The sequence below is a fragment of the Struthio camelus genome, chromosome 18 (genome assembly GCF_040807025.1).
Source record: "Struthio camelus isolate bStrCam1 chromosome 18, bStrCam1.hap1, whole genome shotgun sequence".
NCBI lineage: Eukaryota > Metazoa > Chordata > Aves > Struthioniformes > Struthionidae > Struthio > Struthio camelus.
This window is the reverse complement of record NC_090959.1, coordinates 19,226,589-19,242,815: the sequence shown is the minus strand read 5'-3', so window position 1 is coordinate 19,242,815 and position 16,227 is coordinate 19,226,589. Positions and strand designations below refer to the sequence as shown.

The 16,227-nt window shown below is 59.4% G+C and overlaps 1 protein-coding gene across 1 annotated transcript in view; it reads left to right on the top strand.

The window, feature by feature from the left end:
• The first annotated feature begins 13,349 nt into the window (after positions 1 to 13,349).
• CTNNBL1 (catenin beta like 1) overlaps positions 13,350 to 16,227 on the top strand; it is a 61,193-nt gene continuing 58,315 nt past the window's right edge. The window contains exon 1 of the mRNA XM_068912992.1: positions 13,350 to 13,597. Within this exon, the coding sequence (XP_068769093.1) occupies positions 13,568 to 13,597 (30 nt within the window). The 5' untranslated portion in view covers positions 13,350 to 13,567. The remainder of the gene's footprint in view (positions 13,598 to 16,227) is intronic.

The following is a 16,227-nucleotide window of genomic DNA, read 5'->3' as shown; positions in this document are numbered from 1 at the left end:
CCGGGACGGCGGCACCGGGCTGGGAGCAACGGGCAGGGCTCAGCCTGGTGCAGGGCCCGGGCTGCGGAGGTGCTATATGGTGGGGCCGGGACGCAGCCTGGTGCTGCAGGCTGGGGGGAGCGGGGACCACCCCGGGGTGCAGGGACGGGGGAGTGGGGATCACCCCGGGGCGCGGGGACAGGGGAGTGGGGACTGCCCTGGGAATGGGGGAGCAGGGATCACCCTGCAGCACCGGCACTGGGACGGGGGAGCAGGGACCGCCGTGGGGCGCGGGCACGGGGGTGCGGGGCCGGAGCGCCGATGTTCCCGCGCACGCCGTGGGGCCGGGGTGCGGGGCTGGAGCGCTGACGTTCCCGCGCGCGCCCGGCTGCGGGAGCAGACAACACCCTGGAGCCCCGCAGGAGGGGGCCGTGCCCGTGCCCCCCTTGCTGTGCATCGCTGCCCCAGGAAATCTCAGCTCCGGGACGATGCGCCCGCGCTCACCTGGGCCCGGCGCCAGGCAACGAGCCCGGAAACGGGAAGCGATGCTGCTCCAGGCAGCCCGGGGAGGGGTGAGCGTGCGCACGGGGTGAGCGTGCACGTGGGTGTGAGCGTGTCCGTGGGGTGAGAGCGCAGATGGCTGCAAGCGCGCATGCAAGGTGAGCGTACACGTGGGTGCGAGCGTGCGTGGGGGGAGCGTGCGCGGGGTGAGCACGCACACCGCAGACTTGAGAGGGGCTGGTGGGGCTGGCGTCCCCCCTGCTCCCTGGAGTCAGCGGCCCTGGAAGAGTGCAAATACCCAACTCATTTGCTTGCCTAGGAATTAATACAGTGTGAAACCCGCAGTGGATGATTTAAGAACTGAATTTAAAATCTCAACACAAATAGGTATTTTATAAGGTCAGAAGAGAGATTAAATGCTAGAGACAAGCACCGCACTTGCCTTTTGGAGCGTCATTTCCACCATAAATATTTGCGGCTGGAGGTCCATCGTCGCCCCCCCCCCGCGTGGTTCGGAGCCGCCCCGACGGCCGGGAGCGGACGCGCTGCAGCCGGAGGCGCTCGCCGAGGTTGCCGCGCTCCTGCCCGGCGCGGCGGCTCGAGGGGCCGTTGGGGCGGCCGGGGACCTCCCGCGCCGCAGCCGCGCGACCGGGGGGCGCCGCGGGACCCCGACCCCGCCGGCCGCTCTCCGAGCCGCCCCCGCCGGCTCCCGGGCCGTGCCGCCAGCCGGCTGCGCCGTGCGGGCAGGGAAAGGTCCAGCGCGGAGCCCTGAGCCTGCGCACCAGGCCAGGAAGGCAGGGCTGCGCTCGGCTTTGTTTTTTGCCTTTTCCCCGCTCTCCGAGAGGTCGCCGCAGGGGAGGAGCTGGGCGCTGCAGAGCGCCGCGAGGTGAAGGCGTGTTGAAAGGCAGAAGCCTCTAACCCAGGTGTAGCTTTGACATAGTAAAAGCGCCGGCTGGGAGAGAGGGGAAGCTGCGGCCGGTATCGCTTCAGACGGCAGGAATAGCAGGAGCCTGGCGAGAGGGAGCCGCCGGCCCCGAGGGCGGGCAGCCGGACCGGGGCGGTGGGGCTGCTCCCGCCCCTCGAGCCGCGCTCCTCCCGGCGCCCCGTCCTGCCGGGACGCAGCTCGGCGCGGCTGCCGCGCTCCTCGAGCAAACCCGCGTGCTCCCCGGCGGCCGTAACACCCGACGGCCGCGTCCTGCAGCAACGCGGCTAGCGCCCCGACCGGAGCCGGGAAGAGGGCCCGTTCCCGGCGGCTCTTGTCCTAGCCGAGTCCCCGTGGCGCCAGGCAGCGTCGGCCGGCCCGGGGCCGTGCCTGGCCCTGCAGCAGCGGCGGGGACGCGCGGCGAGAGGCTTGAACTGCTCCAAACGCGGAGGTCGCGTCGCCGAGAGACCCCCATCCATCACCAGGCGCCGGTTATTAAGTACCACCCGGCGCGCCGGGCTGATTTCACACCTTATCTGAACCCAGCAGCTGTGCCCTAAATCCTGAGCGCCGCGACTGTCTGGAGGAATTCGGTTGCCGGTGTTTAAAATTAGTGTTAGCATCTATCATTTCCGCGCACCAAATGGCTTTTGTGTCGGCGCGTGGCAGCGCTCATCTGTCAGCAGGGCTGCGCGCTGCCCGGCTCGGTTCCCGCTCCGCCGCCGTCGCCGCACCCCGCTCCGGCCAAACGTCACCCAACGGACGGGCGCAGCAGCTCGGCCCCTCTCCCTCCGCTCCGTCCGCGGCGGGACCGGCGGGCAGCGCGGCTCGGGGCGCCGGCGGCACCGGCAGCCCCTGCTCCAGGCGCCTTTTGCAGCCGTGCCCACGAGCGCTGCAAAGGCAGCTGCGGCAGGGTCATCGCTGTCTCCGACCCGGCCCACGGGCCGCGTGGGGCGGGCGCTGCCGGGCTGCGGAGCGGGGCGGGCGGCCCCGAGGTCGTCGGCGGTGGCCGGCTGCCGCCTGCGGGGCTGCTGCCGCGAGTGCCCGCGTGCTGGCTGCGGTCGCGGCTGCGCCGTCCCCGCAGGTCCCCGCCGCCCGCGCGCTCCTCGGCCGCACGGTCGGCGAGCGGGGCTGCCGCCTTCGCAGCACCCGCCGCGCCGGCAGGGGAGCCGCGGGGCCGCGCCGCGCGTTTCGCTGGCTGCGTCTGGGCTTCATAAAGAGCGTCGCTCCTTCCCAGCGCTGCTCCATCGCCGCCGGGGCCGGGCGCCGCGCTCGCTGCCGCTCCGAAGGTGACGGCGGCCGCGCTGCGGCCAGGGGCGCGCGGGGCTGCCCGAACGCCGGGGGGCTTCGAGCCGGGGGGCAGTGAGCCATGGGGCAGCATGCCGCAGGGCTGCCCGAACGCCGGGGGGCAGCATGCCGGGGGGCAGCCCGCACCCCCTCCTCGGGGCCGGGCGGCTCCTCCTTTCCGGCGGCGGCGCGGAGCCTCGTGCCTCCTGGCCGGGCCGGGGCACCCGCCGGCGCCGTCCCCAGCGCCGCGCTCCTGCCAGGCGGGTGACGCCGGAGCTGTCGGCGTGATGAAAAGCCTCCCGCGGTAATGCAGATAACGTACAAGCACAGGTCAGGCGAGGCCCGTGTAGCCCATCCATCAGGCGCAGCAGCTACAGGCGCTCCCCGTGCCACCATCTGATGCGCGTTATCCGGCACAACGCGCCTCTTCCCCCAAGGTTAAACGGATGAGCGAGGTCCAGGCGGTGACAGCTCCGCTCGCCCTGCGGAGGCGATAAACCAGCCCCACGAACCGCAGGGAAAAGAAGAAAGGTTTGTTTTCTGCCACGTGCTGCTTCTGATGGTCGCGCTCCCGGCGGCCGCGGCGGAGCGGCGCGGGGCTCGGCGACCTCCAGCGCTGCCGGCGGCGAAGCCCGTCCCCGCGGCCGGGGGCGCCGGGCGAGCGGGGGCCACGGGGGTCACCTGGGCCCGCTGCAGTCTGCTCCGGGCGCCTGCGTTTGCCGGCCGGGGCAGGTCCCGCCGCAGCCCTGCGGCGCCCGAGCGCCGGCGTCGCGGGGGAGGAAGCGGCCGGGCGGGGGCTGCGCCGGACCCCCGGCGTGGTGCGAGCCTGGTCACCCTGCGACGCAGCGATGCAGCGGCCAGGCCTGGACGCGGGCACACGCGGGCACACGCGGGCACACGCGGGCACAGCTCCGCTGGTCGCCCGGCCGGGAGGCCCCGCCGGAAGGGTCCTCGTCCTGCCCGCGCCGCGCCGCGCCGCCCCGGCGTGCTCCTCTCGCCCTCGCTCAATGTCACACTTGGAGCCTGTCAACTTGAAAAAAGGTTTGCATCCGATAAGCGATCGGGCTGTCAGCTGCGGAGTGCCGCTTGCTTGTGATTTACTGCAACGTCGCTAACGGAGCACAGATTTTTCTTAATCTAAATTGAAAACTACTCAAGTAGAAAAATAATTTCACTGCTTCATCTCGAAGGGGCGGGGGGAGAGGGACGAGGAAGAATCGCGTCAGGGCTGAGGTTGCTCGGGGGGCGGCGGCGGGGCGGCCCGGCTCCCACGCGCTGCCCCGCACGGGCCGCCCTCGGGCCGGCGCGTCCAGCGCCTGCTTGGGTGCGGGCGGCGGGGACGACCCCTCGTGCCGCGGGGCCGCGCCGAGGGCGCCCGCTGCCCCCGGCAGACCCGGGCGCCGGCAGCGCTGCAAGAGGGGCCGGCGCGGGCCGGGGCCGGGGCCGGGGCCCGTCCTTGGCGGCGGCGCGCGGGGAGGCAGCCGCGGTCCCGTTCCCGGGAGCCCTGGCCGGGACGGGGCGCCCGAGCGGCGGTCGGCTCCAGCGCCCGGCGAGGGCCAGCGGCTCCGGCGCCTGCTCGGCGGGTGAGCTGCCGGCGGCAGAGGCGCGAAACGCCCGAGGTGCCGCCGCCGCCGCCACGCGCGGCCCGCGATGGAGCGTGCTTTGCAGCAGCAGAGAGCGGGAGGGCGCGCGAGCGGGACGGAGGCGGCCGGGCGGCGGGGGGCCGGCGGCCGCCGCCGGGGCCGAGCTGCCTCCCCGCCAGATCGGCGCTTGGGAGCCGAGCGAGCGTTTGCTGAGCTGGATAATAACGCGCCCAGTGAGCTGCATCCCACGTACGCCGCCAAATTAAAGAAATTTTTTTTCCCCTTTAATTTAGAAGTCACCGCTGGGAAATCTCCGTTGGCCTCGCCAGTGATTTCCCCCCAGGCTGGCTTTCTGGAGAAATCTTTAATTTTGATTGTCACACTTTGTGGAGTTTAACTCAGGGAAGCCGAGCCGCAGCTCAGGTGCCACCGCGGCACGGAGGCCCCCGCTGCGCCGGGACGGCAAGCGGCCCCCGGCCCCCGGCCGGCCCCTCTGCCCACCTCCCGCCTCGCGTTGGCGGGTCAGCGCCCGCCACCCGGCCGGGGGCCGATCCTGCCCCCTCCCCGCGCCCCACAGCGCCGGCTGGTGGGAACGCTCCCGCGGCCCCGGCGCCGCCAGCGGAGGCAGGAGCCAAAGCCAGATCGCGTCAGGCGAGGAACGAGGCGCAAACACTCAGCCGGGAGGAGAGGTGAAAGCTGGAGGTTTGCTCCGGGGTGCGCCCGAGCCCCCCGGCGGCCCCCGCCGGCCCCGCGGCTCTCCTCCCTCCGTTTTCGGGGCGTTAATATGCAATAACACAGAGGGTGGTGGGGTCTTCTTTTTCTCTTTTCCCCTCCCTCCTCTGCCGTCGTGCGGGAATCGCCTGGGAAAGGAGTCGCCTCACAGCTCTGTTGGCAATTAAAAAAGAGGGGAACAAAGGAAAGCGCCTCCCTTGCCGTGCGAAGCCCCTGTCGCGCTTCTGGGGGTGAACTCCGGAAAGGTTACAGCCCATTTGCATTTTACCCTTCAGTAATTTCAACACTTACGGGTGCAATTAAGAGGCAAGTCTGGAGTTATGAAGCCATCAGCGCGGAGAGACCTGAATACTAACAAACTCCAATATGCATTCGCCTTCCCAGGCCGTCTGATTTATCAGTGATAAAACTGCAATAATGCCGGCAGATTTCCATCGGCCGCAGTAATGGGCCTTGACTACATTAAACGCACATTTTTTAACTTGTCTGATAGCCCAGCCTTCCCAAAGTCATTTAAGTGATAGGTTTAGCGCTCGTTATGGATAGGGCCTAGGCGGCCCCGGAGAGGAAGAGCGCCGCGCTGTCGCAGCAGGGCGGCGGAGGGGGAGCCCCGGGGAGCCGGCACGGCCGCGGCGGCAGCAGCTCCGGCCCGGCGGGGCGCGCTCGCCCCCGTGTCCCGGCACCGTGGCGATGCCACCGCCGCCGCCGCCGCCCCGGTGCCGGCGGCCGGCAGTGCTTTGCACGCCTTTCCACCCGCCGAGGCCGGCGGAGAGCATCTCCGCAACCGGAACCAGGGATGCTTTTCAGCATTGACCGCAAGGCCTTTGTGAGAGAGGGTGTTTCGGGCCAAGGAGAACATCTTACTTGAGTAAATCAAAACATTTTGATCCGGTTTTGACCCATAACCTTCGAAAGAACACCGTGACCGGTTTGTTTCTTCTGCAAACCGACAGACAACCGGGCGCCGTCTCCGCATCGAGGCGGGAAGCTCCAGCTTGGCTGGGATGCTTCGGCCCGCCGCGGCCCGGCCTGAGCCGGGCGGCCTTCGCGCGGCTGCAGGCGCGGAGGGCTGCGTCGTGCTCGGCTCGCTCTCCCCCTCTGCCCGCACCGGGGGCCAGGGTCTCTGCCAAAGCCCGCGGGCTGCGTTCCCTTCTCCCGTTTTGGTTCAACCCTGGGTTTGGAGAAAGGGGGTCTTTCCCTTTAAGCTTCATCCCAATTTAATTGGGTACTTTTGAGCCCAGTCTCATGATTTCTGCAGCAATTTGGTGTGAGATTTCTTTCTTTCCCTCCATTATCCACTCTGATTAACTCAGCTGCACCTGTCAGCTTTTATTCCGCGGCACGGGGAGCGCCTGCAAGAACCTGTTAAAATGCATGAGTTTTATCACATTCACCCTTTCCTGGCCAGCGATGCTGAACGGGGAGCCGGGAGGGAAGGGGCTGCGGCGGGGCGGCGGGCTGGCGGGGGCCTGCAGCCGGGCGGTCAGGGCAGCCGGGCCCCGGCTCAGTGCCCCACCGGGCCGGCAGGGCCAGGGGCAGGGGCATCTGGGAGGTGCTGGCTGTTCCCCTTGTCTCTCCGGAGGTGCTGCAGAGGTGGGCAAGAGGAGCCCGTTCTCCAAGTCCCGGTGCTCCTGAGCCGTGCGTGGGGGACCGCCGCTCCCCGCGGGGCTGCTTCGCTCCGGGCTGGCCGGAGCCTCTGCTGGCAGCGCTGGCGGGGAAGCCGCGGGGGCCGAGGCGCAGGCACCGAGCTGTGCCCGCTCAGCCCCCTCCCCGGCAGCGAGGCTACAACGAGCGGTGGCGAGGCGTCAGCGGGAGCTGCTGCGCGCTGGAGCCCCGGTGCCAGCGCCGCCGGCTGGGCAGGGACGCCCGGCCCCACGCGCTGACCCTCCCCGGCGCGCCGCGGGCCTGGGGGCGGCAGCGGTCACCTCGCTCCTCTGGACGGAGCCGGTCCCGGCTGGGAGAAGGTGGGTGGGAAGCTGGAGCAGAGGAACGGTGCTGGGGGGCTGAGCGGAGCAGCGGGAGGCTCCGGGCACAGCAGGGTCGATGCCCTCGAAAGGCAGGTGGGGGAGGCTGTGACCCTGTCCGGCGTTTCTCACCTGGTTCGAGCGCTCCTGGCCTGGCAGGCTGCGCTCGCCTCTGCCGCGGCGGGTAACGCCGCTGCTCGCCCCGGGCTATCGCCCCCGGCGCCGCGGGGCAACTGCCACCCGCTCTGCGCCGCTGCCCTCGCTGTCCGAAGGAGCGGGCGCCGCCGACGGCCAGGCTCCATTAAAACGTTGCTTAGTGGCTGCAGATTTTCTGCTTTGCCAATGCTAATTTTACATTCCAGTTATAACTTGTTCCCTTTTTCTCAATTTAATAAAAACGAAAGCGTCCGGAAACACTGCTGCACCCAAGACAGAGCAAGATCTGACATAATTAAAAAGTGGCTTCAGTCAGGCTGTTTTCCTAATGGTTTGTCATATCAACCCACACCGCCCTACGCCCCCCTTTACTCCCAACCCCCTGAGGCATCATTTACATTTCTTAATAACCCCTCATTAATATTCATGATGTGGGGAGGGTAATAACGGCTGAATGCACACCACTAATTCAATTTCAGCGAGCCTCGGTGTGTTTAGTTAATCACCGGGGGACCTGGGTTACTCAGTACAATTATTTATTCGGAATTAGATCTTGAGGCATCTGGACTGAAAACTGAACTAGGAATAAAATTAAAAAGGGATTCTCCTCCTGTGCGTTCTCATCCTCCTGTGGCCCCCGACTCCCCAACAACGGTGCTGAGTGCCTCCCCGTGGCCCTGCAGAGCCGAGTAAAAAAACTGTTGTTTTCTTAATGGCGCTCCTGCTGCACTGATGGGAAATGATCAGGCGATGACTGGGATTTCTCCTAATTAGCAGTTCCTGGGGTGGTCCAGCCCGTGCTGCGGGCTCCTTTGAACCTCTCCCCAGAGCCAGGCCTGGTGCAGAGGAGACCGAGCGCAAGGCCTCAAGCAGTCGACTGGCACCGAGTTGTGCCAAAGGGAGGCAGCTCTTGGGTTTCACACAGCCTCTTTGGCCCTCGTACAGGTGGGTGCCTGCGAGGGGGGTCTCGGGCCCCAGGCTGCCGGTTGCATGGTGGCAGCTTTGTCATGCCTCATGCTCCCTTCGCAGGCAAGTGGTGACATCTCGGATGAGATGGGAAAATAGGATATGGTGTATGTGCCTTGGAGGGGTGTGCACCCTGCAGGAATGCCAGGAAGTAAAAAGTCAGACAAAAAAGGTAAAAGAAAAGGTCAGCTTTTGGCTACATTGAGACATCCATCCTGGAGCCTTGGAGATGGCCCCAAAGAAGCTAGTGTCTCAGATACTGTGATGTGAACACAGCGTAGCTCTCATCCTTCCTGGCCAGGTGAGCCCTGTGGCTGCAGGAATGTGATCAACCCTGCAGAGCCTTGGAGAGTCCTGGAGATGTCCCTGGTGCACAGGACCGGGGGCCAGCCCTAATTCAGCCTTCAAGAGTGGCAGTGCTCCAGGAGCGCTCTCAGGGGCTCTGAAAAATCCCTCTGCTGATGGCTGCACATAAGGCCTGGGATGACAGGGCCGTGGGCGCTGGCTGAGAGCAAGCTGGAGATGCCTGTCATAACATCGCTCTTGGGGGGCTAATGATGGATGACTGAAAGCCATGGGCTTGCTGCACCTCCCAGCCCTGCTCTCCTCTGTCCCTCCAACCAAACAGCCTCGCTGTGAAGAATGAGCATCCAGGAAAGGCCTGGGAATGGGAGGAGGATTTGGGGGGCAGTGCGGTGTGAGCCACCAGCACCTTCTGGTGCTCTCCCCTCACATCTGAAATATGCTTGGATGCGTAAGTGACATTTGCTGGAGCAAGAGGGCAGCTGCCCCACTGCACACTGGGGATGCTCTCTGCTGAGCCCTCACCCCACACAGCTGTGCCGTGCTGCTGCTCACAGAGAAGGATGGGGCAGGCAGTGCCAGGATGCCGAGGGCTTTTGTTTGCAGCAAAACCCTCCCTCCTTTTTTTCCATGGAGTCAAGAAAGAGGCAGATTTCTCCTCTTTCCCCTCCAGACCTTATGTATCCTGGCATCCAGGTTCTGCCAGAGCAGTCAGGATGCACAGCCCTTGTGCATCGGCTTCAAGCAGCAGGCACTGCGGGGTGAGAGGGGATGCTCTAGCCTCTGCTGGAGGATTAGTGCCTCAGGTGGATGCAGATCCAGGTTTCCTCTGTGGGCGTTTGCTCTCATGACCAAACAAAATAACACATTTTTGCTACAGTCCTTCCAAATTCTCCAGTCCTTTCCTGCAGCTTTGCAACGTGTTTAGAGGCTCCCTAGGAGAGGCTGGCATTGGGCCCCATTCAGAGCCCATGCTGAGGACGCTCTGCTTTTCTCCAGCCTTTCATTTACTTGAAGGTTTTTTTATACTTGATCTTGCTTCTGTTTCTGCTTTTAATTCAATATTTTGTCCCTGTGCTCCAACTCCCTTTATTGGATAAAAACACTCTGTTATTGAATCCTGCCCTGCAGCGGCTTGGAGAGAATTGTGTTTCCCGGACAGCAATAAGGTTGTTTTGGAGTGTTATGAGGCCGAGCAGAGCACGGAGACAGGAATAAGTCCAAAAGGAACCAGTGGTTGCTGACAGTTGTTTCAATGACAATTGCATTGCACTACGCTTTGTGGTTTCACACTCGACCTCTCCCTTTCACCCAGCACCCCGCGGGCTGACAGCGCAAGGAGCTCAAGGCAAGAAAATAGAAGCAAAAGGAAAGCTTTTGCAGGTTATTTCTAGGCGCTGTATGGAGACAGAGAGAGGTTTCAGACACAGCCTGGGGACCAGGGACATACGAGCCAAGATCCTTCCTGCGGCAGCGAGGCACCACTCAGCGCATCTGCAGGACGCCCGCCTGCCCTGCGCTGCAGCGGCCCCTCGGCGCTCCAGCCCGAGGAGCCCTGCCACAGCAGACGCTCCGGCTTCAACCTCGACCGCGTCCCGACTGCTTCCACTGTCCTGCCTGCACAACGCAAGTGATACGAGATGTCGGAGCCCAATGTTTGTTTTCTGTTACTGCCTTTCAGTGCCTTGTGTTTTCACGATTAATTTGCTCTCTCAGGCACACCGTTGGCAGTCTGTACCTCTGCTGGATTTTCAGCTGTCAGGGCCAGAAGAAATAGTACCTGAAGATTTGTGCCTTTCCCATGAGGTTGTAGATTTCTGGTTATCACATTTTATTTAGGATGGTAAATGCAGCTGCCACTTCTCAAATTCATGACTTTATGTTTTTCTGAATATCCTCACTGGCCTGCACAATATTGCCAAGGAAATGAACTAACTGATTTACTCTTTTCTATTCCTTTGCCTTCTGAGGTGAAGCTTCAGCTGGGAGTTATTGGGGCATTGTTAGACTTATTTGGGTCGGGCCTTTTTTTTTTCCAAATTGAAGAATAATTCTCTTTCGCAGCCTGTCTTCCTCCTCTCCAGTGCCGGACAGAATTTCCCAGTCTCCATTCGCAGACTCTGCAGACTGGTGCAGTCAGCAAAAACTTGGCTTTGCTGTGGAACTGCACAAGCAATATGGGCTCGTGTTTTTCTCTTCAGAGACACAATATCAGTGCCAAGCAGGAGGGAGGAATGTGACCTTGCTGGATACCCTTGTCTCCACTGAACCACTGGCTCGTTAAGTATCCTTTCGACACAAAGACCTGATGGCGATAAGCTATTGATTATTCTCCTAGTGTACCACGGTATTTGGAGGTGTTCCAGTGTGAACCACAGTCCTGGCTGTCAAATGCCTCTTGAATCCATGAAGTCTGACAGGAGCTGAGGTGTTGCCATTCGACACTTCGTTCAGCAATTTCCTTCGGAGGGTAATTTGGTGAACGTGTCACCTTTGGATTGGACCTCTGCCTCCTCTTTAGTTTAGTATCAACCGCTGCCTTCAGGTAAAGGTGCTATAGCCAAAGACAGCTCCTGGCTCTGAAAAACCTTCCAAATTGAGGGCTGAATGACAGCCCAACACATTCTTCCCAGAGAAGGCAGTCTGCGGGGTCCTAACTCCCCCGCTGCTGTTTCCCTGGAGGCCTTTTCTGTCTCCATGGCTAGAGCTGCAAAGCAAATAGGTGCTTTGTATTCAGTAGTGAATTACTACATGTAAAGTACTCTGAAGCCAGCAAAGTCTACACAAATAAAAATACTATTAAAGCAGTCTATGATTTGGCAGCTTAGTTTTCCTATGACTTACTTTATCCTTCTGCCAACATTGCATACGGAGGTCCTGATTCTGCATTTTCTGAACTGGCTGCCCTCTGAAGTGTCTCTTTTACTTCCAAGGCTAATGGGATTTTTTTTTTTTTTGGGGGGGGGGGCAGTATTGTAGCTGGAATGTTACCTGCCTCACACTGAAGCTACAAGGCTCAATTTATTTCTATGTATCTACCACTTTGAGAAGTGTGAGGAAAATATATGTTCAAAGTGCTATTAAAGAGTGAAAGGAAAAACATAATTTTAGGGAGATAATATCATTCAGCAAGAACAAAGGCAAAGGAACGGAATGGAGAGAAGAAACGTTGGAACAGCAAAAAGATCATGTCTGATGTTGTTACGTCTCCTGGGTTTATGAAGCTTCTGTCTGTAGATCGAGGGTCAGTTCTTATCTCCTTCTGTATTTTATTTATTTTACAATTGCTTATGTCTTGTTTATCACCATCACTTATCAGGCTTTCCAATAACTGTATCATGTTCACAAGTATATGTCAATACTCCTAGAATGACTTGTGAATGTTTTGGCTTCACAGCTGGTGAATTATCTAAATACTCAATAAAAGAAAGCCAGATGATCCAATAATTACCCTCTATTTATCTTGTCTTTAAAATGCAGATTTGTTGAGTTAATTTCGTCATGACTGATATGTCCTATAGTTTATTGAAACCACAGGGGACGCTATGGACTTCTTTCGTTGAAAACATTATATATATTTTCAATTTCATGAGTATTCTCAAACCAGACTCCTACTGAGATAACTGTGTAATAGCTGCAATCATTATGTTATGAAAAATTATTTAGCTCAAAGCTGTTTTTTAACGAATAGTTGAAATATATTCAATAAGATTTGGGCCAAGTTGACTCTTTCTTAATTATTCATATTTGTTAAACTGAAAAATGCGTCTATCGGTGGCTTTGCAGTTTGTTGAATTACAAAACTATTTGTCATGATCTTGAAAAACAGAGGGATTGTTACATCCCCCCTGCTGTACTCAGCACTCAGATATTGGCCTGTTTTCAAGGTGGCAGTGGTTAATGATGCTGTGTATAAACAGAAATGTGTTGCCAAAAAATGTTGGCTACAGACTTTGATATTTCCTAGCCTGTCTCAGCCCTGGGTAGGATTTGCAAAAGGCTACAGAAACAGGGTCAGAAGAAACGACTGATTTCAGGTGCCTCTGCTCTGCAGCGAGGAGCTCCGGAGCCGTGAGCGCGCTTTGCTGAAGTGCTGAGTTTCCTCAGTCTCAGAGCGGCTTCAGCTCCCAGCGTGATACGACGCAGGGCTCCAGCGGCTGCCAGACACATTGAACAAACATGAACTACAGCCTTAGCGTCGCTGCGTGCCCCACCGGGTCACGCGTCCACACTGCTCCCTCCGCAGTTCTGCGGGTAGATACTGGATGGGTTTAGCTTGGATGCTTCTTTTTTTTTGCGCCAGCAGCAAAGTCCTGATCTTAGGGGAGTGGGAGAGGTATGAGAGACATCCTCTTTGTATCGGGAATGCATACGAGTATTTGTTGATCTGGTAACTATTGTAGCGCAGCTGCCAGACTCACATCTGCTGGAACCCAAAACAAAAGGTGCAGCCGGCTCCCAGACACGCGCCTGAGAGCACAACAGCAGGGCCCAGCGTGCCAGGATGATCTCATCGCCTCTCGGAGGAGGTATAGCACGGCTGCACCAGGGCAGAAACGGGTAAACGAGGGCCCTGGTGCGGAGGGTGGGCGCGGCGCGCCCGGAGCTGCAGGAGCCGGAGGCAGGCGGGCAGGCGCGCTCCGAGGGCCCGCCTCGCCATCTCCTTGCCATGCAGCGCTGGCACCGCTGGCTCCCGCCGCCCGCTCCCCGCCGCCGCGAGGAGCCGCGCTTGGCCTCGCCGGGCTGCCCGCTCCGTGGCGGCCGCGGCCCCGGCCGGCTCCCGAGGCCCCCTTCCTCCCTCGCGGCCCGGCTCGGGCTCCATCCCGGGGCGGCTCCCCCCGCCCGGGGCTGCCCCGAGGCCCAGCAGGCCCCGCCACGGCCTTCCCCGCCGCACCGCGGCTGCCCTGACCTCTGACCTCCGCCCTTTGCCCTCCGCCCTTTGCCCTCTGCCGGGCTCTCCGGCCCTCGCATCCCCCACCCCTGCCAGCACCCGGGGCTGCTTTGCGACAGTGTGGCGCTCGCCCGCCTCTCACTTTCCGGCAGCCAGCCCTTCACCCTTCCCCTCCCGCCTCGCTTTCCGGTGGAGTGGTGCCCTCCCGCCTTCCCGTGGCGCCCTGCTTTACGGCGCGGTGTCGCGCAGCCCAGTGGTCTGCGGCGGTTGCCCGGTGGCCGCCATGGACGTGGGGGAGCTGCTCAGCTACCAGGTGAGCGGCGCCGCGGGGCAGGCCCGGCCCGGCTCGACTCGGCCCGGCTCGGCTCGGCCCGGCTCGGCTCGGCCCGGCTCGGCTCGGCCCGGCTCGGCTCGGCTCAGCTCGGCTCAGCTCAGGCGGCTCCCGCCCGCCGTCGCCGGGCCTGCCCGGGCGGCCGCGGCCCAGCGCCCCGGCGCTGCTGCGGCCTGGCGGCCCGGCCCCTGGCCTCTGGGGGCGGCGGGGAGGCGGCCTCGGTCCCGGTCCCGGTCGGGGAGCCCGGGTGAGGGGTCGGGCCGCGAGGCAGCTCGGCGGGGGCGTGCGGAGCCCGAAGCGCCCCAGGAGCCGCGGGCGGCGCCGAGGCACGGGGGAAGGCAGTGCGGCGGGAGCGCCCGGCGCTCCTCTCCTCTCCTCTCCTCCCCGGCCGTTGTGCTCGGGGGCTCCTCGGTGTACCTTTCCCCCTGAAAAAGGGGGCTTCTGATCCCGCTCGGTGCACCACGGCGTCCGTGAGCAGCATCGCTCGGGGGGGGCGTGTGGCTGCTCTGCCTTCCGCGGCTGGTGGGGACGGGGCCGTGCGTCCCCGCTGACCTGCGCCCCCACCTGCCCCTGAGGTAGAGCCTGTGCTCGTTCTGCGACTTGCGTTTTCATTCTTCCTTTTTCTTGCCTGTTTCGCTACAGAAGCCATTTGATATCATTTCTTATTCAAATCTTTTGAAAAAGTTTTCCTATTTATAAAACTTTCTTTTTATCTTATAAATATTTTTCTGCTCTTGGTGTACGATTGTGTTTTATTGAATATGTGGAGGCTAATTTGTAAGTAGCTGTGGTAAACCACTCATTTTTTGTCACAGCTGTAGATTTATAGCGTTCTCCTGTGGATAAGTGAATGACAAAAGTGATTTGTAATAACGTTTTAATTTCTCTGTTATGATTCTTATACACAAATACTGTTGACTTGTACTTTTATTCCTAGACAAACTGCAACAACGTACTTTCCCTGCTGAATCAGTAGGTAAAATAAAAGCATTCTAAAATCAAGTATTGAAATTGTTGTTGAAGGTGTTGTGTTGGCCTTGTGCTCTTCTGGTCTCTTACCTGAATACAAATGGCTTCCTGTGTCAGTAGGTTAGGTAACGCTTCAGAAGAAGTGCTGGATTTCTGGCATCATTGAACTCAGACCTCCAGAATTAGGCAGAAGGGTGAATACATGTGAGATAGGTGGGGGAACAGAAGGCAGATAAATAGTTATGATTTTGTGAAGGTGAGAATGCCTTCTGTGAAGGGGCTTAGGGCTGAAACTTAGAAACAGAAGTTGCAAACTACAGGTTTCAGCTGCTTCCATCCTAGAAAAGGTCAGGTACCCGCCGCTGCTGTCACAGGAAATGGCAGAATAGGTGCCCTCGCACCAAAAATATAAGTTTGGAAATGTACGTTCTACTCCACTGAACAAGTAAAATTCAAAATAATCCAGCTTCTATTCTGTTGTGACTGTGCCACAGAGAGGGTTCTGCCTTGCGCGTGGCAGAATGAAATCAGATAGATGAAGTGAGCATTGCTCCAAGCTGTCTGCTTGACAGAGCTGCTGCTCCTGAGACAGGGATGACTTAGTAGCTCATAAAACAGCTCCTGAACTGCTCCAATTTTCTATCTGATGTTTTAAGTTTAACTGGATTTGAGGTCAGGGTGCTTTCCTATATCAGACTGAAAAGCATGCTGGTTCAAGATTTCTTCATTCATCCTTGCTGCTGGGGTGGCAACTGCTGTCAGAAGAGTGGGCTAGATGATGGGTGGCGTGCGCTTCAGCTGTCTGATTTTTTTAATCTGTTGCTGCAGATGAGTTGCTCTTAGCTTCCCTCAGCACAAACCACAATAATTGCTTTTCTCTTATATTGTTTCAAATTTGTCTCCTCTAAACGTTTAATCTGTGCCCTTGATTAATCAAGAAAATGTTCTCCCTTAGTGTCAAACTTGGCATGGAAGATTTCAGGCACTGTGCTGCCAGTTCAGCATCAAGCGTTGATCAGAATAGGAAAGGGAACATCTTGCAACAGAAAATACAGTTAAACAGACTCCAGCACCTGGCAGTTTATACAAAGCTCAGGAATCCATAAACTTTATGTGTTGTTGCAAAACAGTTGCAGATGGTCTAAACTGCTGATTAAATGTTGCTGCTGTTCTGCCCAGAAAGACTGCCCAGATCCACTGTGTCTGGTTTCTGATTGCAGTGGGTAATTAAGGGGGACAAAGCCATCTCTGGTTATTTTCAGACATCTCTTTCAGTTGTCTTGGGAGGGGGGGAAGGGAGATTATTTTAGTTCTTGTTAAATGCAAATTTCATTACAGTGTGGGGTGATTACAAATTGCTATTTTTTTTTAAAATGAAATATTTGTAAAATCAAACAAAGGGAAAAGCAGGAAAATATGAGATAAGGTTTGACTTCACTGAGTTGGGCTGTCTTCCTGTTTGATTTCGTTAAATGTAGCTTGTAGTGGAATGTATCCCTATATATCAGTGCAGGTGCAGACTAATTTCTGCTACTGGTATAGATAATTTACTGTAAACTTGCTAACATAATGAATGCATTTGATGGTAGAGGCAGTTCAGTTGACTTGTAGGCTGTTGACTACTTACAACCTTATTACCCTAG